Source organism: Rhincodon typus, chromosome 3 (assembly GCF_021869965.1).
Source record: "Rhincodon typus isolate 14 chromosome 3, sRhiTyp1.1, whole genome shotgun sequence".
NCBI classification, from domain to species: Eukaryota; Metazoa; Chordata; class Chondrichthyes; order Orectolobiformes; family Rhincodontidae; genus Rhincodon; species Rhincodon typus.
Genome location: NC_063334.1, coordinates 91,329,238 through 91,355,835, shown reverse-complemented (window position 1 = coordinate 91,355,835; position 26,598 = coordinate 91,329,238). Strand labels below are relative to the sequence as shown.

At 38.2% G+C, this 26,598-nt stretch overlaps 1 protein-coding gene across 2 annotated transcripts in view; it reads right to left on the bottom strand.

The window, feature by feature from the left end:
* Window positions 1-613: 613 nt before the first annotated feature.
* tmem167a (transmembrane protein 167A) overlaps window positions 614-26,598 on the bottom strand; it is a 30,049-nt gene continuing 4,064 nt past the window's right edge. The window contains exons 2-4 of one of the 2 annotated variants that reach the window (XM_020521244.2): window positions 20,558-20,667; window positions 12,495-12,529; window positions 614-1,031 (exon numbers count right to left, since the gene is read on the bottom strand). In XM_020521244.2, the coding sequence (XP_020376833.1) occupies window positions 961-1,031; window positions 12,495-12,529; window positions 20,558-20,667 (216 nt within the window). In that variant the 3' untranslated portion in view covers window positions 614-960. The remainder of the gene's footprint in view (window positions 1,032-12,494; window positions 12,530-20,557; window positions 20,668-26,598) is intronic. The other variant, XM_048592228.1, reaches the window with a different exon arrangement.

The window sequence follows — 26,598 nt, the reverse complement described above, 5'->3', positions numbered from 1 at the left end:
CTATTAATGGTCCAAGCTGGTTTGAACAAACCCATACCTGACAGTTGTCTTGGCCAACACTATTATGGGGATTGACATGTCTCGTCCTTGGTCGTTTTCATGTGTTTGGGCCACCTTTGGTTCATAGCTCACTGCACCTCAAAAGGTGTCGTGAGCCATCATCTGCACGAGGGAACCTTTGGAAAGGCAAGTTCAAAAGGTTCTGCGCTCAGGTTACCGTAATGGCAAGCTACTACACTTCCATGTCCATCCACCCATTAGACACGATATAGAAACAATGAACCCTATTCCTGAAGTGTGAACAGCAAGCTTTAAAAACTATTCATTCATTAATTTCCACATTCTTTTAAAAAAAAAACTTTTTTTCACTATAAAGGGAATAAAAGTGTCAATTATCCAGAACGTTTAAAATATCAACCGCAGACATTTCAAGCACTTGAAACCGCAACCTAAAGTAAATAAATAGTGAAACTGACAGCAAAGATCAGACAGCCAGAAATGTCAGTTAAGCTCAGATGTTTTAACAAAGTAATGAATATCTTCATTATGTGTTCCTTTGGGCTAAAGTATACTGCAGGGCTCAGCATTGCATTCTTTCAATGAAAAAGTTAAGTATTATTGAAGATTTTTATTGACAATACAATATTTAGTCAGTTACATACACAATAACTGATCAAATAATTCACATCGTGACACTAGTTCTCAATGTAGGATGGTTGTTGCAGTCCAATAAAAAAAAAAATCAGCCATAATGGAGTTCTATCCCAAATATCTCAGCTCTTGGTCCAGTAACAAGGTTGCATCTGATACCACTGCTAAGAAAAGCTGGTGATGGAAGAAGCAAAACAGATTTTAGAAGCTGCAGCCATTCGTGTGTCACTGTCACATTTATAAAGTTCATTTGTTGTGCATATTAACCAATGTCTATCATCCATAGTGCTGACCGTTTGAAGGCAATTGCTACTGCATAAACAGAATACTGAATGCCATTACTATACAACATATGGCAACATAGGGGCTTTTTCGTTCACCTGCAAAGAAAAAAGAAACATAAATAGGACAAAGTATTTAAATGATTTAAGAATATGATTATTTAAAAACACAAATGAGAACCATTAAACCTTGAACAAATTCAAATCATACAATCTTTAAAAGGACATTAAATATCATCTATTACATTTGATGTTCAACAACAATGACTAGTATTTGCAGCATACTTTTAAAATTGATCAAAAATCCAAGAAGTGCTTTAGAGGGCACTAAAACAAAAATTTGACACTGAGTCACATAAGGAGAGATGATCAAAAGTTTGACCTAAGAGGCAGGTTTTAAGAAACATCAGGTTTTAAGATGGAAAGAGACACAAAAATGTTTTGGGAGGGAATTCCAGAATTTGGCCCTTTGCAATTGAAGATATGGTCACCCATGTCAGAGTCAATCATTGTGGATGCTCAAGAGGTCAGAATTAGAACAGCATAAAAGGTTCTGAGATTTGAAGAAATTACAGTGAAAGGAAGAGGTGATACCATGGAAGATTTTAATACATTTCAAACCAAGTCATTATTGAACTTGGAGCACATTGTGGTCAGTAAATAAAGGCTTACAAGTGAACAGGGTTTGGTAACAGTAAGATTAGCAGAGCTTTGGATGACAATCTTCAAGTCGAGAACATGGGAAACTGCTACAGCTGGATACTGGCAGGTGAAAGGTGGAGTCTTAATCTTTATAAAAATATTCAAGAGAAACAAAAATTAGATTTAGTTTCAATGCTATATTTGCCAGCCTAAAGCAGGATTTACAAGGTCTTCACTGAAAGAACAGTTGAAGCTAAATAATAAAAGAAGACAGCTGAAACTGGGGTCAGCCAGCTCTTTTTCTTTAGAAGTATGGAAAGCCAGGCATCTCAGTGCAACACAGTGCAGATCATGGAGAGATGGGTGAAGGAGGAAAGGTGGTGCTCCCTTGCTTGAGAGTTTATTTGAACATTTTCATCCTCTGAGAATTGGAAACTTACTCCACGACAGGGGCAAAAGTCAGTAGTTTGATGAGTTTCCACAAAGTGGTTAAGGTCTATTCTTAAGGTTTAAAACAGCATAAGTAACAATGAGAAGGCTCATTGAAAAAATAAGGAAAACAATTAGTCAATTAAAAAGACATTAAGGGTGGAAGGCAAACATATGTGCACTCAGCATTTAAACAGAGTAGCTGTAGCTCAGGCCAAACTACAGGCTCTGCAATTCATCAGTCGGGGGAGAGGTTACATGGATGCTTTGCAACAAGGGGCAGCCACAGCCTTTAGGACAAGATCTGCTGATTTGGTCAGTGGTCAGGGATTAGAGAGTGTGACTGCAAGCGAGGCAGGTAAGGCAATCTCAGGGGCAGAAGTGCAGATGCCTCAGCCTTTGCATTTATTTAACAGGTATGAGCTTCTTTCAGCTTGTTTGAATGAAAGTATGGCTACAGGGTCAATGAACTAACTGACCACAGCACAATACTATTAAACGTAGCCTCAAACTTAAAAAGCATATTATTGCACCAAGATGGTGGCAGATCAGAAAAAAAGATTGACTGAAAGATTAATAAAAATGAAAGCAGTATGAGAGAAAGCTAGCTAAAAATATATAAATAACAAACAGGGAGTGATTCTATAGATATTCAAAAAGGAAAAGAGCCAATAGATTGATAGCCAATAGTTGGTTCTCTAGAAAGTCATTTTGGGCAACTGGTAATGGAAAAAGTGATGACAGATAAATTAATTGGGTATTTAGGATTGGTCTGCACTTCAGAGGATATAAGTAACATCCCAGAAATAGCTGTAAATCAGGAAATGGAAGGAAGAGGGAAATTGAAGAAATTAAAATCACTAGGAAAGTGGTATAGAGCAAGTCATTTGAAGATGTACACTGACAAATCCCCAAGTCCCAAGGGACTTAAGAGGTGGCTAAGATACCAGATGTTTTGGTTCTAATTTTCTAAAATTCCCTAGATTCCATTAGATAATAAGGAAGTGAATGTAACTCTTTCATTCAAAGAGAGAAGGAAGCACAAAGCCAGTAACTATAGGCCAGTTAGCTGCTATAGGGAAAATGTTAGAAGCTATTAAAGAAATTATAGCAGGGTACACAGAAACGTCAAGGTAACCAGGCAGAGTTTGATGACAATGGTTTTATGAAAAGGGAAATGTTTAGCCAATTAATTGTAGTTCTTTGAAGTAATAGATGCAACAGGTAAAAGGGGGACTGGTTGCTATACTATACTTAGTTTGAGGACACTTTGATAAATGTGCCACATAAAATGTTATGGTGGAAAAGAAAGGCTTATGGTATAAAGTGTTGAGATCCTAGCTGATATTACTGGACAAATCAACTGCTAAATTGAAATCTCTGCCTTGATGGATAATATTTTATTTTGGTTTTAAAGACATGGTCTCCCACTAGTGTACAATGTTGAAGATTTATTTTTATTAATAAGGCAAGTTTACCAAGTTAAAATGAAGATAAAACAGCATAAACCGAACAACATACCGTAACATTGTCAACAAGTAACAAATACTCCTTTTCAGATCTCAAATACCCATTGTACAGCATTCAGAGAAGAATCCCTTTATCTAATACCGTGGGTTTAATTTAACTAGGACTTCAAATCCCAAACTATAAAATCTTACATAACACAGTGTGGAGCTGGAGGAACACAGCAGGCCAGGCAGCATCGGAGGTGCAGGAAAGCTGACGTTTTGGGTTGGAACCCTCCTTCAGAAAAAGAAGGGTCCCGACCCAAAACGTCAGCTTTCCTGCTCCTCTGAGACTGCCTGGCCTGCTGTGTTCCTCCAGCTCCACAGTGTTATCTCAGACTCCAGCATCGGCATTTCTTACTATCTCTATAAAATCTTACAGCCTCTTTCTGGATCTTGCATACACACAAGTTAAAAAATTCTCAGCTTCTAAAATCCCCTCAGAGCTACCAGAATGTTATCAGTTGTTGAGAGGAATGGAGTACAAAAGTTATGCTTGAGTTACACAGGGCACTGGTGAGGCCATATTTGAAGTAGTGTATTGTATAGTGGTCTTCTTTAAATGAAGATGTAAATGAGGTGGAAGCAGTTCAGAGGATATTTACCAGACTAATACCTGGAATGGTCTGGTCATCTTATGAAGAAAGATTGGACAAGCTAGGGCTGTATCTGCTGGAGTTCAGAAAAATGAGAAATGACTTGATTCAAACAATCTACGGAATAGAAAAAGGCCCGTCAGCCTATTGCATCCGTGGTGGTCAAAAACTACCACCTAACTTTTCAAATCTCATTTTACAGCACTTGGCCCATAGCCTTGTATGCCTTGCTATTGCACCTCCTCTGGCAGCGATTCTACTGTGTAAAAACTTTTCCCCCTCTCTTACCTTGAACTTATGTCCTTTTTGATATATTGATATTTGACATTTCTGCCATGGGAAAAAGATTTCCACTATTCATTCTATTCATGCCTCGCATAATTTTGTAAATTTTTATATCAGGTCACCCCTCAGCCTTCAATGTTCAAGTGATAACAAACAGAGTTTGTCCAATCGCTCCTCACAACTAATACTCTAAACCAGGCAACATTCTGTAAGCCTTTCAGCACCTTCTCCAAAGCCTCCACATCCTCTGGTAATGTAACAGCCAGAACTGTATGCAACTCTGCATGAAATTTCTACTCACCTGGTACTGAATCTGCGAGCATTGCCTGATCTTTTTCTAAAAATACATGCAAGCAACTGAACTCCACCCCCTCACCTGCACTCACCAAATCACCTGTGGTATAAGCACTGCCCGAATATATGCGTAAACTGACCGTTTTCAAGTGATATTAATGAGTGACAGGACATGGATAAGAAATAGGAACTGGGCAATGATAGATCTTTGCGGGACGGCAGAGCAAAAGGTGTCCGAGTAGGAAAATAGGTCATTCCGAGTGATTCTCTAGGTATGACTGGATGGTTGAGAGTCAAACCAGGTGAGGGCAATCCTCCACAATTTGACCAATAATGGATATCTAATAGTGGATAATGGGCTCGGTTCAACCAAAGCTGGCAGTAAGGTCAAGATGGGTGAGGAGGGAAAATTTACTTCTGCCCAATCACTTAAGAGGTTATTTGTGACATTGACTGGTACTTTTCAGTACTGTGGCTGGATGGAAACAAATATGGCATACCGGAAAAGATGGGTACATACTATGGTTCAAGTTTTCTGAAGAAAAGGGTGGAGATAGCATGTCAGTTCACGAAGTAAAAGGGATTAGGTTTTATTTCAATGACATGGATGACCAAGACAAAGAAGCATTAGTCTATCAGTTTAAAGAAAGCTTAATTGGCCTCAGTTGCAAGCAAGTAGAGATTTTGGTGGGCCCAAAGATAATAATTTTTGTCTTTCTGACACCAAGCTGGGAGAAGATATGACACATTCAAGACTGGGTGAAAGAAGAGCAGTCTTAAAACATTAAGTGAACTGAATGTTCCACAAGTGAAGTTGACACGATTCCTGCACTTAAATGTCCCCAGGGAACCATAAATATTTAAGAAAAAGGAACACAGGATGCATCCAGAGAGTCCTCAAATGTGACGGTGCAGCAGAGGTCAGAGAAACCTTTTTACTATCAAAATATAGCCAACACAGACGAAAGAGGGAAAATTCATGCGAGGGATGGAGAAATACAGATTTTAATTTTATTTTGCCTTTTCTTTCCTAATGCTGATGATTTCTCTATTATCTGGGTAGATCTCAACATGTTTTAGCTGAAGACAAGGATCCAGCTGTGGCTGTGAATGCAGAGATTCTTAACTGGCCAAGTATCAGTTTTTGTTAAACCAATCCATATCAAATCCACAGGAGTCACATTATAAATAACTATTTCACCATTCAGTCAAATATTGCAACAACACATCTGGTAATGACATTAAATAAGGAATAAGATACACCACACAGACTTTGTTTATTGAAAAATAAATCAGTTAGCTAATATATAATTCATCTTCAAAAGGATTAAACTCAGTTCAGTCCTACTTTTGAGAAAAGAGAACTGTTCATACCTCATGTTCCTTATTTATTCATCGGCTGGCACCCTGTTTACTGAGATAGTGGGATTGGGACAGTGGCCTCCTTGAACTATCAACTCTCAGACATGTTTCTCTATAGATGCTGTCTGACTTATTTAGCACTTCCAAGTTTCTAAACTTTTTTTTTATATAACCTTGGTTCTTTGTAAATTAGTTCTAAGACGACTAAGTTAGGTTTGTGTGCCAGGAGCCTTTTGACTTCTCTTTGACATCATGCTTTTAGTGGGGTGCTTTCATTACCTGATGCCCAATTTCATTATACTTTCTTTTATTGTATAAATTGGTTTTAAAAATTGCAGTTTGCTTTAACTGACTTTTCTCCTTGTAGTGATCTGTTAGAAACAGTATTAAGAATTATTATTGCTAAGATCTAGTATGGGGAAGGGGAATATTCATCCTTTCAAGCCTGCCCTGCTATTCCGCAAGATCATCACTGACCAGCCCAAGCCTCAATTCCTCTTTCGTGCCAGCTCCTGATAGCACTCAACTCCTTAAAATTCTCCAAATCTACCAACCTCGTTTAAATACCTTTCAGTGACCACAACTCTGGTAGGGAGTTCCAAACATTTACTACCACTGGGAAATGAAATTTCTTGACATTTCAGTTTTAAATGAGTGTACCCTTACTCTGTAGTAATGTCCCCTAGCTCAAAATAACCCCATTAGTGGAAACATCTTCTCAACACCCAAGCTGTCAAGCCCCCTCAGAATCATGCATGTTCAATAAGATCATCCTTCATTCTTCTGAACTGTAATGAATAAAGGCCTAATCTGTTTAGTTGCTCAATAAATCAACCCCTTCACCCCTCAAATCAGCCAAGTGAATCTCTTTTGAATAGCCTCCAATGTCAGTATGCCCTTTCTTAAAGATGGAAAGAAAACTGTACTCCAAGTGTAGCCTCACCAACACACTGCATGGTTGTAATAAGATTTCGTTATTTTAAAATTCCATCCCCATAGCAATAAAGGCCAAAAATTACAATTGCCGACATGAGGACTACATGTGCCTGCATTCTAACATTTTCTGTTTCATGCACAAGAACACTCACATCCCTCCGAGCTTCACTTTAATGGAGTGTCTCCATGTAAATAACCATCAGCCTTTTGATTCTTCCTACCAAAGTGCATGACCTCACACATTCCCACATTAAACTTCACCTGCAAAGCTTTTGCCCATTTCACTCAACCTATCTATATTCCCTTACAGATTCCTTGTCGTCATTCCCTCCCTCCTAATTTTTTTGTAAAGTCAAAATTTGTCCCCTCCTCTAGATCATTAATATAGATTGTAAATAATTGAGGTCCTAGGACTGATCCTTGTGCCACTCCACCAGCTAAATCTTTCTAACTTGAAAAAGAACCATTAATCCCAACTATTTTGTGTGTTAACCAATTCTCAAGCCATGCTAACACATTACCTCAAAAACATGAGCTCCTACCCAGCAACTCCCTAATTTTCTTTCTGGCTGCACGGGCCTCTGAAGCCGATGCACAGTGGCAATTTTCAGAACCAGAAGAGAATGCTGTGGTCAGTGTGCCAAAGTGATTGCCGTGTGCAGAACCCTGGACCAGCTGTGTGTGCGTATAGGTGCACAGCTAAGAGGGAACGCTGTTCCTATCTTGTGCAATAACCTGAGGCATGTTACCAAATGCCTTCTGGAAAAATAAATACACTGCATCCACCAATTTCCCCTTTATCAACTCTTTGAGGATATAACAAAGAGCTCTAGCAAATTGCTGACGCTGACTCTGTTGCATTCAGCTTTTCAAATACAGCTTGTACTCCATTTTCTTCCTCATAGTCGCTCTTCCTGGATCTCAGCACACTTATTTTCCATCCTCTTGGATTGGGTATCCAAGTGTCAGCAAATGTAGGATTGGGAACTCCACTTATTCTGTACTCTTACTGACCCTTCAGAATTATCTTCGATTTTCACGCACTTATGTGAAAGCAGGACCACGATTAAAGTTATTTAAATGAACAGTTCTTCACTAAATGCAACTTATTTTATTTTATTATTATTTTAATTCTGAAGATTTTGCAAAGAATTAATTTGACTGTTGTCTCTACAAATGCTCATCTACTTCCTGTTCCAGCATTTTACTTTGTTTGCTTTAGATTTTCAAAAGATTATGGAAGTTGAGCAATTTTAATAAGACCATAGAATCCCTACAGTGTGGAAATAGGCCCTTTAGCCCAACATGTCCACACTGACCCTCAGAGCACCCACCCAAACCCATCCCCCTGTAACCCACCTAAGCTACACATCCCTGAACACTACAGGCAATTTAGCATTGCCAATCCACCTAGCCTGCACATCTCTGGACTATGGGAGGAAAACCACGCAGACACGGGGAGAATATGCAAACTCCACACAGACAGTTGCCCGAGGGTGTAATTGAACCCAGGTTCCTGGTGCTGAGGTAGCAGTGCTAACCACTGAGCCACCATGCCGCCCATAAGCAGCTCCTTCAAGAAATACAACCTCATTATAGTGAAATACTAAGCAAAAATGTATTATGTCTTCTAACATCTCTTGACATTTCTTTTTTGTGATTTGATAAATAGCAAATACATAGAACAGCAACAACTTTCTATTGGAAAGAATCTTTGGATCAATTTGCATATGGCCCCAGAACCATATTTTTATGAACTGATTGCACACTGCTATTGCAATACTTAATTTCTCTGAAAGTAAATGGCCAATTTATTCCATTTATTGTACTCTTTAAAACTGTCTGCCCTCATCACTAAACAATACAACTTGTTTCAATCCATGACTGAATAAATCCCAAAAGTATGAGACAGTTTAATATTTAATACCACTGTGACTGGAATGTTACTTTACCGAAAAATGTGTGAAAATATCTTTGATTTCCATTTCTTGTATTGAATATGAAGGCTTGTTTTGCCTTTTATATGTCCATACAAAGGGAACAACTAGAGACCGTGTCTTCCATTCAACTGGTTTGTCTCAGAAGTATTTTAGGATCACAAAGTTTTACATTAATAAACTCAAAGGATAGTTTGTGGGAGTTTATGGGCAAAGGAATTGATGGCAGATCAGAGACTACATTTTTCAGAGTAATAATGGGTCCAGTGTGGTCAATTTCCAGCAGTTTACACTTTAAGAGTACAGCGGTCTGAATGACTGCTTATATAAATAAGGATTGGTTCTAACTTAAATCATAAAGAAGTTCAAACTCCTGGATATAAATAAATTTTATTATTGTAGATTATATTAATAGAAAATAGAAGAACGATGTAAAATGTATTTTAATGTGCAGTCTGAACATGTTAGAATCTCTCAGTTCAAACTAAATTGCATTTGGAAATCCTAGAAACCTTTCAGGAAACTAACCTAGATCTTGCATCCCAAATGGATATTGTGCCCCATTTTATCTGAAATAAACTTTTGGCAATAGAATCCAGTCTATGTCAATTTGCCCAAGAAACTAAGTACTTGCACGTTTTCTATTAACAGTTGACTTCAACACATCAAAAATCACATATAAATAGCTTAAGAATATGCACAAGTCAATACGGGATACGTACTAACTGATTTAACCAAAGGTATGGGTTACAAAAAAGTTCTCTCTCAATTAGCATTCTTCCCCAAAGTTGATCTGAAACACTGTCAAATTCCAGAAAATTGAACATTGCTCATTAGAATGTTCTGGAGTTCGATTTACAATAAAAACTGAACATAATCATATAACAGCATTTTACAGTCCTTATTCTTGTTGGTTGGGTGCGCTACTATGCATGGAAAATAGATCAGACCTCTAATGGTAATAGAGGGCAAAACTAACCAAAAACACTAAGTTTTTATAGGATTCTGAATGTTTAAAATTGTCTTTCAAAGCCATACATTACTTTTGTCTGATTAGGAGGTTGCACTATTATAACTTGATGAATACTACTCTGACCTGATAATAAAGGTGCCTAGAATAAACACAATGACTTGTGAAATACAGCAGTGAACACAACCCACTACTTTGGACTCGCTGTTCAATCTTTTAATTTCCAAGCACAAAATAAGTTCAAGATTTTCCAACTATTGATGGCAATCATTTGGAAAGATGTCAATAGCTTTCACTGCACTTACTTTCTTATGGTTGCAAATACAGAGCTCAAGTTTAATTAAGATTCACTAATACCCAAAATACATTTAATGCTCATTCTTCACCCTATTAAAAAAAGGCCCACATTTCACATTCTGACTGTGTAAGTGTATCATTTGATTGGAAAACTTTGGAACATTTACCCACACGATTAAAAATACAGCTTACTAAAATCTTCAAAAGTCTCTCAACAAGGTCTGGATGCCACAAATGTTATTATCTTTATAATTACGTTATTCTCAGATGCAGTGCATCTAATCTATTTAAGAAAACATATTTTCCTCTTTTTGCCTGGTCTAAATAGCAACTTTAAGAGCAGACACTACACAATCAATTTCTTTCACAGCAACAGAAATGTAGATCTTCTGTATACTACACAGGCTGACCTTTTGAAACAGGGTGCTACTCTGGCAGCAAAGTAAGTTTTGTTATAAATGGACCTCAATAGTTTGATTGAGGGGGAAAAATGCTTCACTATTCCCAAATTTTAAAATTCTTACGGAACAGCAACCTTTTCAATACAGCAATATATCCCGAATTAATCTTTGCTCATCAGGAGTCGTTCAATAAAGAAAATAGCGGACATAGCCTTGCATAGTCTTCATGAAATGATGAAATACAAAAAAAAAATTCAAAAAACAAGATAAATTGTTAGAGCAGTACTAAATTGTGGACATACTCAGCTGTACAAAAATAAAACACCCATAAAAACCTGAACTAAATAGGAAGTTTCAAATTACTTTATTATCTTTAATCTGACCTCCAAACATTGTAATGACCCCAAAATTACCGGGGAGGTTGAATCTTCAGTGGAACAAAACCTCCACCCAGCATTGCTCAAGTCCAAACATTCTCGAAATCCCCGATTAAAATCGGAAGATAGACACCAATGCTGTTTTTACTCTCAATGAGATATCTGTTTTACAGAATAATTATATACAAAATAAGTCTGACAATTTCTAAGTTTACCCTAGGGCCAAACAATGCCCGACACCAGGAATACAGGTATAAATGTTTCGATTTATATTATATTTGTAGATCGGCATATATAACCTTGATTTTCATCTTGCGCGTGTGCATGTGAGCACTGATATGGTACAGCTTTGTACCCAAACTGCCCAAAATATGGAAGTAGATTTTTTAAAATTGTAAATGCTGTTTTGAAAATTGAAAATTTTAAATTGAAGTTCCATCCTCCTCTGCACCTCTCCCCCCATCCAACCCTTCCCATGCACAAGAACTGGCTCTCTTCAATGAGTTAGTATATTATTTTGTTTATTTTTAAACAACATAAGTAGCCTGGACTGAAGCCAGAAAGAGTTTTTATTTTAGTATTAATAAGCTAGAAAATGCAGCAAAAATATGATGCAAAACCCACTAAGAATGTACCACACTCATTCAGTACTGAATCATGCAGGGAAAGTTACCATTTAAGGATGCAGTTAGCATTTTACTTTTGTACTGATACAAAGTACATTTGGCTTTGTAGTGATTGTATAATGATTCTGAAATCAGATGCCCAGTGAAGACCGAGCTGGTCTCCAGGAATGAAAAAAAACGAAAATATTGAGTGGAAACAGATGGGCAATTTGTGATAAATGTCAAAACTAAATCAGAGAAGAGACTTACTATTTGGAAAGGTAGAAATGAAAAGTACTTTATAAAGTTTTCATTTTACGTAGTTTTTGCAACAATCTAGCAGCTTACAAAGATAACTTTTAGTGAAGAGCTCGTCTACAGTGTATTGAAGAATGGGCACTCCAGATGACAGTAGGTCTGCACTAAAGGATCAACTTCCACCAAGAATTACACACTAATTATAAATTAATCAAATATTAAATGACAATGTGCTTCTTTAATTAAACTGATATTACTATATATTTGGCAGCACAGAAGCATAGCTGAGACTTGGCTAGATTGCAGAATGAGAAACAAAATACAAGTACAGAAATGACACAGCATTGTATGGATCAAGTCAATAAACAAACACTATGAAAATCAGTAAGTTTAAAATCAATGTTGATCAATTAATTGCAGAACTGGAGAATTCAGACAAAATATTATGGAGATAGACAGAGACCATAGTTTGGCATCAGACAGGGGAATATTTATAGTTCAACGTGAAGCCATTTTTAGGTCTGAAGTATTATTAGCTGTAACTTTTACAATAACATTCTTCATTAACATTGCTGCTGAACATAGGGGAGAAGCATTGCCAGAGTGAAATTGAACATTATCATCAAAAAAGTGTAGTGCAAAATGTAGCACAAAATGTAGCTTACCTATTCTGGCACACTTCCAAAATATTCCCAGTAGTCTGGAAAACAAATATCTTGCTTTAAATTCAACAGAACATTTGCGAGAAATTTACGGTGTTGAAATCTGAAGGATTACAATTTCAATGAATTTTATAAATCATTAACATATTCATCTTCCCTAGTTTCTGGATTGCTCTAGCAACGTACAGGACAACAATTTTTTTTGTAAAGAGATCCTCTTCACGCAAGATGATGCTTCAGCGACACAGTCAGTCTGTACTAAAAATTGGCACCAAGAATCTCTCATTCAAATATATGATGAATTATTGGACACCAAGTGGCATTTTTGTTGTTGCAAACAATAGAAATTTACATATTGTAAATATAAAAATCAAGGAACGGTTACAAGGTAGATAGAAACAATGGAGCATAAAGAGGAGCTTTGTTCAGTAATGGACTCATGACAACAGTACATATGTTGGATGGGCTCACTGATGGAAAAAAGTGTCAAGAACAGCTAAATTAGCATTTCAGACTCATTAGTGTAATGTGCAGTTTCATAAGCAACAATGATACTTTATAGCGCTGGAGGAAATGGAAGTAGACATACTCAAAATCTGCCAAAGGAAGGCATGAAAGTAGTATCAAATTAGGTTCATTAACTCTATATTCATCTTAAATTGGGTGATGAAACAAAAAAAAACAACTGACCATTGATTTCAAGAATGCTAATTTATGGAAAAGATCTCACTGCTCAAGTCACACCTCATTCATTTCACATCTTTCAGGCACAAAGAGTGCACTTTCTTTAAGAATTCTTCTGTAAATCAAGATGCTGTTTTCAAAAAAAAAGACATTCACATTTTGACTCCACTTTCCTATTTAAGCTGAATACACAAGTTGATTTGCAACTGCGTATTTTAAAATATATTCAGTTTGGAAGGCTTTGCATGGGATTTGCTTGCGAATATCTGAATCATGTAACGTATTATTAGGTTTCAAAGTCTTTTTAATATTACCTTTGATAAAATTTATAAGAAATTATTAAATTGAACATTGAGACAACTGTTGGCAACAATGCAGAATATCACCAAATTTAAAATAAGAGATATCCTGTAAATCAAGAATTGGAGGGCTTTTGCAGCAGTTACTTTTCATTTAATTAATTATTGTTCAGGTGGAATATTAGTTCAAGAGTGAATAAGGATGAGGAAGGGATTCAGAATCCTCTAGGCCGATTTTAGTGGAAATAAGTTTAACTTTTCAAGCTTCCAACAATGCTGCTCTAAATCAATCAATCAATCAATCAGCAGCTCAGACATTCAGAGGTATATTTCTACTATCTGTCTGGGGAGGTGCCTTGTTTTGGTATGCCTTCTTTCTCCTATGTTGTAGAAAATAGTCAAAATGGGACAAGGTACAACGGGTGAGCTTATTTAACACCATTGAGATACAAAATTAAACAACAGCTATAATTAGAGGAGGAGAGAAGGGATCTACTACAAATCCAACTAAATATTGTCAGAGTAATTAATAATTATGTTATACCAAGCTTATCTTGTTCAAACTGATGTCAAATATATAAAAAGAGACACCTTATCGGAACTCAGCTACCAATCCTGCAATTTCTTTTTGAAATCTAATTTTGATAGCAGACATCAATAAACAACCCAGGATTAAATTTCAAAATAAAAAGAACTGTAAATGTAAGTGTCAGGCAAGGATCAGCCAATTGCACGTGCTAACTTCAAGTTTCACAACATCAGGGTTCAGAAAAGATTTATAAGGACGTTGCTGAAACTACCGGGTTTGACCTTATAGGGGGAGGTGGAATAAACTAAAAAATAAATTTTCCCTGGAGCGTCAGAGGCTGAGGGTGACTTTACAGAAGTTTATAACATCATGAGGGGTGTGGGCAGGGTAAATAGCAAAGGTCTTTTCCCTGGGGTAGAGGAGTCCGAAACTAGAGGGCATAGGTTTTAGGTGAGAGGGAAAAGATTTAAAAGGGACCTTGGGGTAACTTTTTCATACAGAGGGTGGTGCACGTATGAAATGAGCTGCCAGAGGAAGTGGTGAAGGCTGGTACAATTACAACATTCAAAAGGTATCTGAATGGGTACATGAAAAGGAAGGATTTAGAGGCATACGGGCCAAATGCTTGCAAATGGGACTAGATTTATTTAGGGTAACTGGTTGACATGGATGAGTTGGACTGAAGCGTCTGTTTCGAGCTGCACATCTCTATGACTTTATAACTGCACCAATCGTTTCTTTTCACTATTGGACCTAGATCTTAGATTACATTTGAAGATTTGATGTAAAGTCTGAAGAACATGGCTTTTAGTCATGAAGTAGCAGAGATAAAAATATTTCAGACATAGTCAAATATTTCTTGTATGATTTGAAAGCTCTGTTGAAAACCTCTACTTCTGTCTTTACAGCATCTGTCCATCAGCTACAAGGCACTAGTCAGGAGCTTGACAGAATATTCTGAAAGCAAAAAATGCTGGAGGTCAAAGTGGGTCAGGCAGCATCCAGCGCAAGCTAACATTTTGAGTGTAGATGATTCGGAGCTGAAGTGTAGAGGGGGCAGCATTTATGCAATAGTTGGGGGGGGGAGGGGTGGGGGTGCAGGATTGGAGTGCTGGGGAGAAAAGATGTTGATAGTTCGGATTAAGTGATTGGAATGTGAGAAAGGCAGAACAATGGTGTGTCTAACTGACAGACTGGACAGCACAGACAGTCCCACTGGAGTGGGGGAGGGGAAAGAGGACATGATGACAGAGAATGTAACAAGCAAAGCCGAAAGATAGGGAAGGAAAGGGTTCACAATTTGATACTGTTGAGCTCAATATTGAGCCCAGAAGGTTGTAAAGTGCCTAGTTTGAAGAGGAGATGGTGCTCCTCCAGTTTTGCTGTGATTCACCAGAGCATTACAGCATGCCAAGGATAGACAAGTGGGCATGTGAGCAGGACGCGGTGTTAAAATGACTGGCTACGAGAGGGTAGGGGCATGCTTGCACACGGACCAGAGGTATTCTGCAAAGCAGTCACCCAGTTTGGTTTCTCCAACGTAGAGCAGGCCACATCGGGTGCAGCGAATACAATAAACAAGATTGGAGGAATACTCTCTACTTGCCTCATGAGTGTATCATCAACGATATTCAAGAAGCTCAACATTATCCAGGACAAAGAAGCTGGCTTAACTGGCACTCCATCTAACACCTTCAACAGTTACTCCCTTCACCACTGATGCACAGCAGAAGCAGCGTGTGCCATCTATACCTTGCAATGTAGTAACTCACTAAGGCTCATTCAAATGAACCTTTCAAACCTAGAAAGCTATCTGAAAGGACAGAAGCAGATGCTTTGGAATACCATCACCTACAAGTTTCCTTCTAAAACTACACAACAGCCTGATTTGAAACTAAATCATTGCTCTCTCATTATGACTGGGTCATAATCCTGAAAATCGTTTCCCAGAAGCAAGGGTATACCTACCCTTCACAGACTACAGTGGGTCAGGGAGGCTGCTTGCTATCACCTTATGAAGAGCAATTTAGGTTGGACAATAAATGCTGGCTTAGTTAGTTATGCCTACATTCCATGAAAATACAGATAGAAATCAGACACAAATTGCTATATATATTATACTTTTAGCAGCAATTACTACTTTGTTCATTCCTAACAAAAATCCCAAGGCCCCTCAGATCACAAAAACGTGGTCGGCCATTACATCTTCTCTGTATAGACTAACTTTAATTTTACTTTTGAAACAATCAAGTCTAAAACGTTCAATGCTGGAATGAAATGTAGATAGGCAAGAAGAATTGGCAGACAAATGGCAGATGGAATTGAACACAACAATGAAGCAATGCATTTGGCAGAAGGGATAGACAGGGCAAAACAGACTAAATGGTATGGGAGTTGTGGGGGGGGGGGGGGGGTATGGTTGCATGTACAATGATTTTGAAAAGGTAGCAGGACATATATGATTTGCTAATCATTATCGCTATGATCTTGAGCTTGACAAATAGAGATATTAAGCACAAAAAGCTGGAAGTTATGCTGAACCTATAATCAAACTCTGGTTAGGTCATAACTAAAATATTGCATCTGGTGCTGATCACCAGAGTTTAGGAAGGATGCAAGGGTACAGAACAGATTTACCAGAATAATTCCAGTGGTGACAGATTTTAGCTATAAAGGATTGATTGGAGAACCTTTGAGCAAAGGAGATTCACAGATTTTATGCATCAAATAAATCTTCCCCTCCCCTTCACTGTCTGCATATCCCTCGGTGATACCCTGGTCTACTCTTCAATAACTTCCTCACTCCCCCATGGCACATTCCCATGCAATCGCAGAAGGAATTACATTTGCCTATTCACCACCTCCCCCACTGTTCAAGGTCCAAAACACACTTTCCTGGTGAAGCAGCATTTTAGTGGTGCTTCGTTCAGTCTACTCTACTGGGTTCACTGCTCACAATGCAGTCACCTTTATTTTGACGAGACCAAATGCAGACTGGACAATCACTTTGCCGATCATCTCTACTGTCTGTAGGAATGGCCCTGACTTCTCAGTTGCTTGCCATTTCAATAAACCACCTTACTTTCATGCTAACATTACTGTCCTGGATCTACTACAATGTTCCAACAAAGCACTAAAGCTTGAAGGCAACACCTCATTTTATGCTGAAACACTGTCCAGCCTCAAGGTCTCAACATTGAATTTCATAACTTAAGAAACAGACTGCATTATGCCTGTTCTCCATTCTTCTTACATTCTCTCCCTTTCACACCTTAAGTTACATCTCTTACCATTAACAACCCCTTTGTCTTTTGCACTGGGCCTCCAAGCAGTCTCCCTTTTGCTCCTCTTCAGTCTCTGACAGAAGTATAAAAAACCCATTTGCCAATATCTTGTAGTTTTGAAAAACAGTAATACCAGACAAAAATTAAATGGTTATCTCTCCACAGATGCTGACAGAACGACTGGAATTTATCCAGCTTCCTGTTTCAGATTTCCAGCATCTGCTTTTGCTTGAAATTTACGAGAGATTTGATAGAGTGTACAAGATCATGGCAGTGTTTCATGACGTAGACACAGAAAAACTTCCCATTAGCTGATGGCATAAGATCTGGAAGGTTTTGGCCAAGATGTGCAGAGTAATTTGAGGACGTAAATTATCACATGACTGCCATTGACATTGTGACCAGGGAATATCATGAAACATAGTATCTGAGTTGACAACTCATGAAATAAGTGAAGCAGCAAAACTGATGATTATATGAAAACATTATCAAACAATTACTTTGGTGATGGAAAAAAAAAAATCACTCCTCAGAAAATCAATCCTTCAAATTCTACATTTTTCCAAATATTCTAAAAGGAGCACTATCGATCATATCTAGGATTATTGAAAATGCTTCTCAGAGTCACACATTGTTCATCAGGATTTACATTTTTCACAACTCCTGTTTAAGATTAGAGCACTAAGTTTTTCTACCTGTTGTTGACAAATATATCCAAAATCAGACAAAATAGGACCTTTTTCAATGCCTAAAGCAGCTAGCAACTCCAACATTAGTAGGACACTCCCTGCTATATTTTTCCATTTCCTATGTCAGCATTCTTACTAACTCTTAGCAAAACTGCCAATCTGTATGCATTACAGGCAGTTTTGTGCTATGAAATCATGTCTACAAAGAACTACGGTACGACTGTCTAAACTTAATTTAGGATCTTTACACTGCAGAAACAGGATAGTATTGCTCCATCAGTCTGGGTTAGATTTAAGATTTAGTCTCAGGAGGCAAAATACAAGGGCGTAGTTAAATTACACCCACTAGTTTGTTAATATGCATGTGTTCATGTTAAAGGTTAGCTTTGTACTAGTTGTGGTATAATGAACTAGTGGAGAGCCAAATTTGTTTCAGAGTACCTTCTGATAATCTCACATTCAGCATAAAATTATAGTTTGGCTTCTGTTACATTGTTCATCTTGTGTCATTGCAGACACACAAGAACAACATACAGATTTACACTAGAAATAGGTCAATTCCTTCTGCCAATTTCTTTCCCTTTCCAGATGTCACCTTTCAGCTGTGCCTTCTAATTATATGCACTGTATTGTTAAGTGTCTATTGTGCCTACTGTTTAAAATACTTTTTCATGTTTCAGTGCATGTGCGAGGGAAGCATTTACTCAAATTAATTCCTTCTAACTCTTAACGAAATGTGCGGCTAATGTAGCAAACACATCTTTGAAGACATTTCAAACAATTACTTATATTGAATTGAGTCGGAAACAGAATATATTTACTTAACTGAAACCAATTGGTATGATAGCTCCTGTTTTGCACCTTTAGTATAATTCGTAAGCCAAATGTTTATATGTATTAATGTATTGCTGTCTAAGATATATCTAGGTAGTCTAGGTAGGGACTTACATCCTGGGTGAAAAAAAAAGTTCCATGTTGATCAGCCAAGATGACATTAAGTGGGCTCTCAGGCAGATCTAAAGTATCTTTGGGGTGACTTGAAATTTCAACTTTATGACCTGACTGTTGAACTACACTGTTTTTGTTCAGGCAAATACTAGACTTTTCTTAATCACCCAAGGAATTACCAAGATCAATTTGAATTGAGACACAACTAAATTGTTAGACATTATGACAGGGGATGGCATGAGAACATCCAACATAATTCTACTTCATGTTTGTTGTGCTGAACAAATCCTACGCCTCAATCTGTGGTGAGGTGCAATGGACATTCATACAATATCAAATTTTTGAATCAATTGAGCAGATTCCTCAAATTAAAATCAACTCTAAGCGGTGCTTCCTCCTTTTTAAAAGATGAGCAATATTGTAATAGTCTATGCACCAACATCGTCTCATGATTTGTAGATAGATGCTTGTTAACAGGTTAAAATAGCTTAAGATTAATCCTTGTGATTCTGAGGTCAACTAAAACAAGGGAAACATATTTAAAAGGTTGTCTAAGTTTGCTTGTTCCAAATACAATGCAATGCAAGATATTTAATGAAATGCACAGCCATTGCTAATAAAAGTTAATTCTCAGTTTGTTAAAATCTATGTATAATATTCCAGCCACTAACAGTAGCCATATCTACTTACACCATTATATGTGTACTTTCTCAGTATCAATGTGTTATAGTAAAATTGTCAGTATCAAAATAAAAGCAAAACTTCTCTTGGTTCATTTCAGTTCACACAGACAGATACTCAAAGTAAAACTCAAATCTCTTTTTCGTAAAGCAAGACTGCCATGATGCATTTTGCGTAAAACATGGTGATTTAGAAAGATTTATAACAATAAAAAATTAACATGATAAACGAGGACAGATTGAATTGAAGTTGGGCTTTTTCATGTCTTTTAGAGTTCCTCCTGGCAGGTCAGTTAGCTGAATATCTGGTCTGTGATGCAGAGTGATGCCAACAATGCAAGTTCAATTTCCACACCAACTGAGGTCACCACAAAGGGGACGTGATAGCATAGTGGTGTTATCGTTATTATCTTCCATGGTGGATGGTGGAATTTGAATTCAATAAAAATCTGAAATTGAATCAGTGGCCGTGAGGTCTTATCCAAATGTCAACATCTGGTTCACTAATGTTCTTTAGGAAATGCCGTCTGAGGAAATTTCAGATCCACAGTAATGTAGCTGACTCTCAACTTGGGAACCCACTAAGGGATGGGCAAAAAATGCTGGTTTAGCCAGCAATGCCCACATCCCAAGAATGAATTTTTAAAAAATTCCCACCTTCTCAACCTCACCCGAGGTACAGTGATCCTTGGGTTAAACTCACCACCAGTTATTTCTTCCTAATGAGAGCGAGCTGTTCTCTGGACTATGGTGACTACATTTTTTTTAAAACTTGTGAGGGAAAAACCATCAGTTAATGCCCAAAGACCAAGAATTCCTAAGTCAATAGAAATCATAAATATCCAGTATTAAACATATTTTCAAATGCAGTCTGTTGCATTTGGTCACATTTTAATTTTTGAACTATTTTGATAAACTAATTTAAAAAGTCAAAAGATACAGTGCCCCCTTACCCAGTTTTATTTTTGTCCAGAACACTAGGAGCTAGGGCTCTGATGTAAGCACAGGTACATATCAAGAGTAGTATCACCGTCAGTAGGCTCTGGAAGTTGAAAATTGCAGACTGTGGGGAAAAAAAATCACAATGAGAATTTCTTTTGGCCTGCTGGAACACAGATTACTGGTTAAAATGTAACAACACAAATAAAGTAAACAAAATAGGAAAACATGAAATTTAAACATCTTGGATAAAATCCTGTGCATCACACACACACACACACACACACACACACACACACACACACACACACGAGTCTGAGCACACGAAAGCAGAGCTGGTTCAATGAATTCACAAAATTGCTTGAGGAATAGGCCATCAAGATGCAGAGGGATATTTGAGAGAATGTCAGAATACAGATAATTGAGAGGGTTCAGTTGCAGGCAACTGGCAGTTCTGAGTCATTTCTGCAGACAAAGTGCAGGTGCAAGTTTGCATTGCGTCTCCCCAGTGCAGAGGAAACCATGTTGTGAGCAGACCCTCGCACCCAGGACTTGTCATGACATGGGCTGCTTTCAGCTTGGCCTACCCATTTTCACCTACTTATGGTGTCAATTATCAGCTTTTCTCTCTGCCTGGCATACTATCATCCATCCATTTGTCTCCTCAACAGCCATTCTCTCTCTGGGCTCCGTCTTCATCTATTTCAGAAAAGATACAAGATGTGCTGGAAGCAGTTCAGAAGATTACTAGATTAATGTCAGAAGGAGAGGGTCATCTTGAGGAAAGGTTAGATAAGCAATGCTTGCTACTGGAGTTTCAAACAGTAGAAGTGGCTTGAAACAAACAGAAGAACGAGAGGTTTTGATAGGGTGCATGCGGAAAGGATGTTTTCTCTGGAGAGTGAACTTGGAACTAGGTGTCACTATTTCAAGCTAAAAAGTCACCAATATAAGACTGATTGAGAATTTTTTTTTCCTGGGGTGGGAGTGGGTGAAGGTTCATGTATCATAGAAATTCTCTTGCACAAAAGTCTACTTTTGAGCAGAATATCTTTGAATATCCTTAAAGGCAGAGGTGGCTAGATTCTGGAGAAGCAATGGGGGGAAAATTATCAGGGGTAGCCAGCAATGTGTTGCAATCACTTCAGCAATGATCTTATTAAATGGCAGATCAGGCTTTTAGGCCAAAATGACCTACCTTTGTTCCCAACTTGTATGCTTGTATGCACTTGTACTATTTCTGCATAATTTTTACTTTTGCATTATAAACTTAACTATGAAGTTTGGTGCAGATGTTTTCAATCTCCATAACATCTGTCAAGTCAAACCCATCTTTCAGCAAGAGGGGAAGAAAAGGATGTATTTTGTTTGCTGTTTCTCTAACATAATAGTAGGCAAACCTGCAGCTCAAGTTACAAGGCTCTGTACAATTGCACTTTCAATGTAAAGATGTGGTATTTTTATGCTGTATATCTATAATAGAGCTGTTTGGCAGTCAGTTTTATTTTGTATGTTTACAGGGATACAGGGACTCCAAATTATGCCATCCTGCTCCAACTCAGTGCTCCTTGCATGGTTTTCATCTGGCTGCTGTAAAAATCAACAGAATACAAAATGATCTTTACGTGACAAAATGAAGATTAAATGATAGTGTTCGCCATTTATCAATTGCTACATCTTAACAGAGCACCTCATACAATTGCATTACTTCCCTGCCTTCCACTGATGTGTGCTATTCACTATGGATCTTCCACTTCCAAGTTATTTCTGTAATGTCAGTCTTTAATGGTAACCTTTAAGCCCCATTCTCTAACATTACTGCCCCTGCCCCATACCAGATCCCATTTTTCCCCATCTTAATCTCTCAAAGCTTATTTAAAATTAACTCTTATCCAAACATTTGGTCACAAATTAATCTTTTGGTGAATTACTAGTTATTAATAACAACCTGAAGAACCAAGGGATGTCCTTCTGCCCCAAATATTACATGCAAGTCATGGCTCTTAAAAAGCACATAACAGGGAAGAGCGTAAGTATTTATATTGATTGCAAGGCATTTCCTTCAGTCAGGCTTGCACCCCTCTCAGTGCTGTAACTATCATTACCAAAGTCTCAAATTACACCCTACACAAAAGGTCAATTTTATCTGACTTGTATAGAAATACCCGAGACCGTTGAGATAGAGCTCACTCAAGTCACACCTTAAATGGGGTGGAAATGGAGAAAAGGTTGGACAGGCTGGGCCTACATCCATTGATGTTTAGAAGAATGAATGGTGATCTAATTGAAACACAAGATCCTGAGCAGACTGCTAGGGTGATGCTGAAAGAACATTTTGCCTTGTGGAGAAATGAACACCAGGATACAATTTAAAAATAAGGGGTCTCTCATGTAAGGAATAAGATGAGGAGGAATTCTCTTGGAAAGAGCAAGAACTGCAGATGCTGGAGTCAGCAACAACACAGCGTGGAGCTGGAGGAACATTGCAAGTCGGGTAGCAGAGGAATTCTCTTGCTCTGAGCGTCAGGAATGTGTTCAAACTCTCTCCCTCAGAGAAAGATGGAGGCAGGATAATTGAATACTTTAAATATAGAAATTAATTGATTACCTTGTTAGTGAATAGGTGGGAAATTAGAGACCACAATCAGATCAACTATGATCTAACAGAATGGAAGCGTTGGCTAGGTGTACTTGTGTTTGTAATTCTTATGCATATATTGTTATGCAAGTTTCATAGCTAATTACTGCAAACATGCATTTGAAAGGATTGACGAAAATTTGAGTTAATTCAAATTCTGTGGCAATTCTTTTATTATTTCCACTTTGTTAAAAAGAGGTCAGAGGATCACTTTAGAAATGATGTATACTCCTAAGACAATTTCCTCCATACATTTTGCCGTCACCTCTTCATGGTTTGTCCTGTGGTAGGATACGACATACCCAGGGATAATAATGGTGCTGTCTGACTCTCAATCTGAAACTTATCATGCTATGTTAGACTGTTGTTTAACTTGTTTGTGGGGCAGTTCTACAAATTTTGGCTCAAACTCAAAGACATTAATAAGGAGGGGATTACAGGGTCAACAGAGCTAAGGTTGTCATTTGCCTAAGTTGATGTTTGTTGTGTAAAGGGCAAAAACGGGAAAAGGACCAGCTTAAATCAAGGATAGTAAGAACTGCCGATGCTGGAGTCAGAGATATTTCTGAAGAAGGGTCCTGACGCGAAACGTCAGTTTTCCTGCTCCTCTGATGCTACCTGGCCTGCTGTGTTCCTCCAGCTCCACACTGTTACCTTAAATCAAGGACTGTGGAAGGGGCTGCTGCACTTTTATAAACAAACAACTGAAACTCACTACTTGCTTCGTTCAAGCACCTTTTTTTTGGGGGGGAGCGGAAGAGAGCCGCGAGGAGGGTCAGGGAAGACGCTTGAGATGCCATAGCATATTGGGTCTGTATGCAGAGTAAGCTTCACCCAGCCACAATGCTGATTGCACAAACCTATCAGGACCAGTTATGAGGGTCAGGGGTCATTAGCGTGACAACCCTATAACTCCTGGGCAGGTGAACAAAGAGGTCCGAACAGTATAGAGGTAAAAGGGCTTAAGACAGCATCTCTCTTTCCCTCTCTCTGCAATAAAATGAACAAAAATTAAAAGATAGCTGATAGCAAGTTATGTAGATTAGCTGAGATAACAAGGTGTAGAGCTGGATGAACACAGCAGGCCAAGCACCAGAGGAGCAGGAAGGCTGACGTTTCGGGCCTAGACCCTTCTTCAGAAAAGATAAGCTGTTGCCTCTAACCAATGATTGAAAGACTGAACAATCAATGTGCCAACTGTCACTACGCACTATCCTATCGTTTACTCCCTACCCCATCCCCCTCCCTATTTTCTGCAGATTAACTGACATTTTCCGAACCAACATTAGTTCTGAGGAAGGGTTACTGGACCCGAAACTTTAACTGATTTTTTTCTTCACAGATCCTGCCAGACCTGCTGAGCTTTTCCAGCAACTTTGTTTTTCTTCCTGATTTACAGCATCCACAGTTCTTTCAGTTTATATGTGCCAACTATCCTGTATCTTCAGCAAAGAATTGACAGGATCTCAAAAAAGAAACGAGATCAAAGATCAGAAGGACGTGAGGGTGAAAAAAAAGAACAAATCCTGTGGACTGGTGCTTTTAAAATGTGTTTCTCCCTCCACTAATAACGTCAATGCTTCTTTGTCTGTGTCTGTCTGCATATGAGTAAAGGGGTTCAGGAATGGGCTACAGTTTAAAGTTAGAGACTTATAAATTGATAATTCACATTTTATTTTCCTATGGTTAGGATTGACTTTTGTGATAAATGATAAGTACAGAAAGCTTGTCAGTGTCTTCTGTTAAACTGAGTCTATCAGTTAAGTAAACTGGTGAACTTTGAGTAATTTGCTTAAAACTTCAACTTTTGTGACAACCCCGAGTGTGGTGGGGTTTGGGTATCAGCGCATTTTCAGAGTGGCTCATGACAAGTGCTGCATGCATTCCTTGCTTTAGATCTTGTGGCAGTCTTGGTACTGAGTAGCTTGCTAGACTATTTTAAAGGGCAGTCAAGTCACATGTAGGCCAAAGTCGAAGACAGCAGATTTCGATCCCTGAAGAACAGTGAACCAATTGGGTTTTCATGATGATCACCATTAGATTTACTTTTTAATTCCACATTTTTTGTTGAATTAAATTTTCACCACTGAAACAACTGAAGGCTTCTTCCAAAGCTGCAACCTCAACCACTTAGAAAAGCAAGGGGAGCAGATGCATGTGACCAGCACTACCACCTTCCTCTCCAAGTCTCGCACTATCCTGACTTGGAACTACATCATTCCTTGAACTCCCTCTTCAACAACATTGTGGGAGTTCCTACACCCCAAGGACTGTAGCAGCTACACATTACCATCTTCAAGGGCAATTACGGGTGGGCAATAAATGCTGGCCAAACCAGTGATTCTGACATTTCCTTAAATGAATGTAAAAAAAACTTTAGTTCACCACAAATGATGCATCTGCCTCTAGGAAATCCTATTTTTCATCATAATGTATCTAACTTGCCTCTTCTGAAATTCTTACTAAAATGTCAGCCACTGTACCAATACTAGTCTATGCCTCAAATTAATTTGCCAATTCACTTTAGCTAGCTCTGCTTTCAGGCCCTTATGACTGGCCTGATTTAAGCTGAAAATACTCATCTTAGACTGACTGATCCCACTGGTGGGAGCCACTTACAAAGTCCCTTCCAAGTTACGCACTACCTTGACTTGAAACCATATCAAGGTTCCTTCACTGTCACTGGGTCAAATAAGAATAAGCTTAGAACTTTCCCTAGGTGGACATTCATACTCATTAGAAGGGATTGCCAAAGCTTAGAATAAGGAAGCACACATTGAAGACAGGGATGAGGAGAAACAATTATTCCGAGGGTAGTGATTCCGTGGAATTCTTTACTGCAGAAGGTTATTGAAGCTGGTTCATTAAGTATTTTCAGGACTGAGCTAGACAAATTATTAATCAGTAAGTGAACCAAACATTTTGGTGAAAAGGCAGAAAAGTGAAGTGAAGAACTATCAGTGTCATGATCAAATTAAATGGCCGAGCAGACTTGACTGGCCAAATCGGCCACTTCCACTCCCATATCTTGCAGTTCTATCTAATCATCCTGGAATTCCTTTCCTAACAAAACTGTGGGCATTTTTACTCCTTAAAGACTGCACCGAGTACTTCTAAACATGACTATGACTAAGATGGGAGGAGTACGCTGTGTCTCGCTAGTCCCACTGTTCCTCAGGTTATAACATTAAAATTTCATTGCCTTATCCACTTCCCAATTATGGTGAATGATATCCTTTCTTTAACCAATAGACTTTTCTTCATGAAAAGAACATGTGGAATATTAAGATGGCTGTTGACCTAGTATTCTAGCACAAACAGACAGATCTCTAGACACAGTTGTCTCCAAGGTTGTGGTTTCAGTAACACAAAGATCACTCAGGGCTGTGGGTACTTCAAAGGCACTAGATCAGTCGG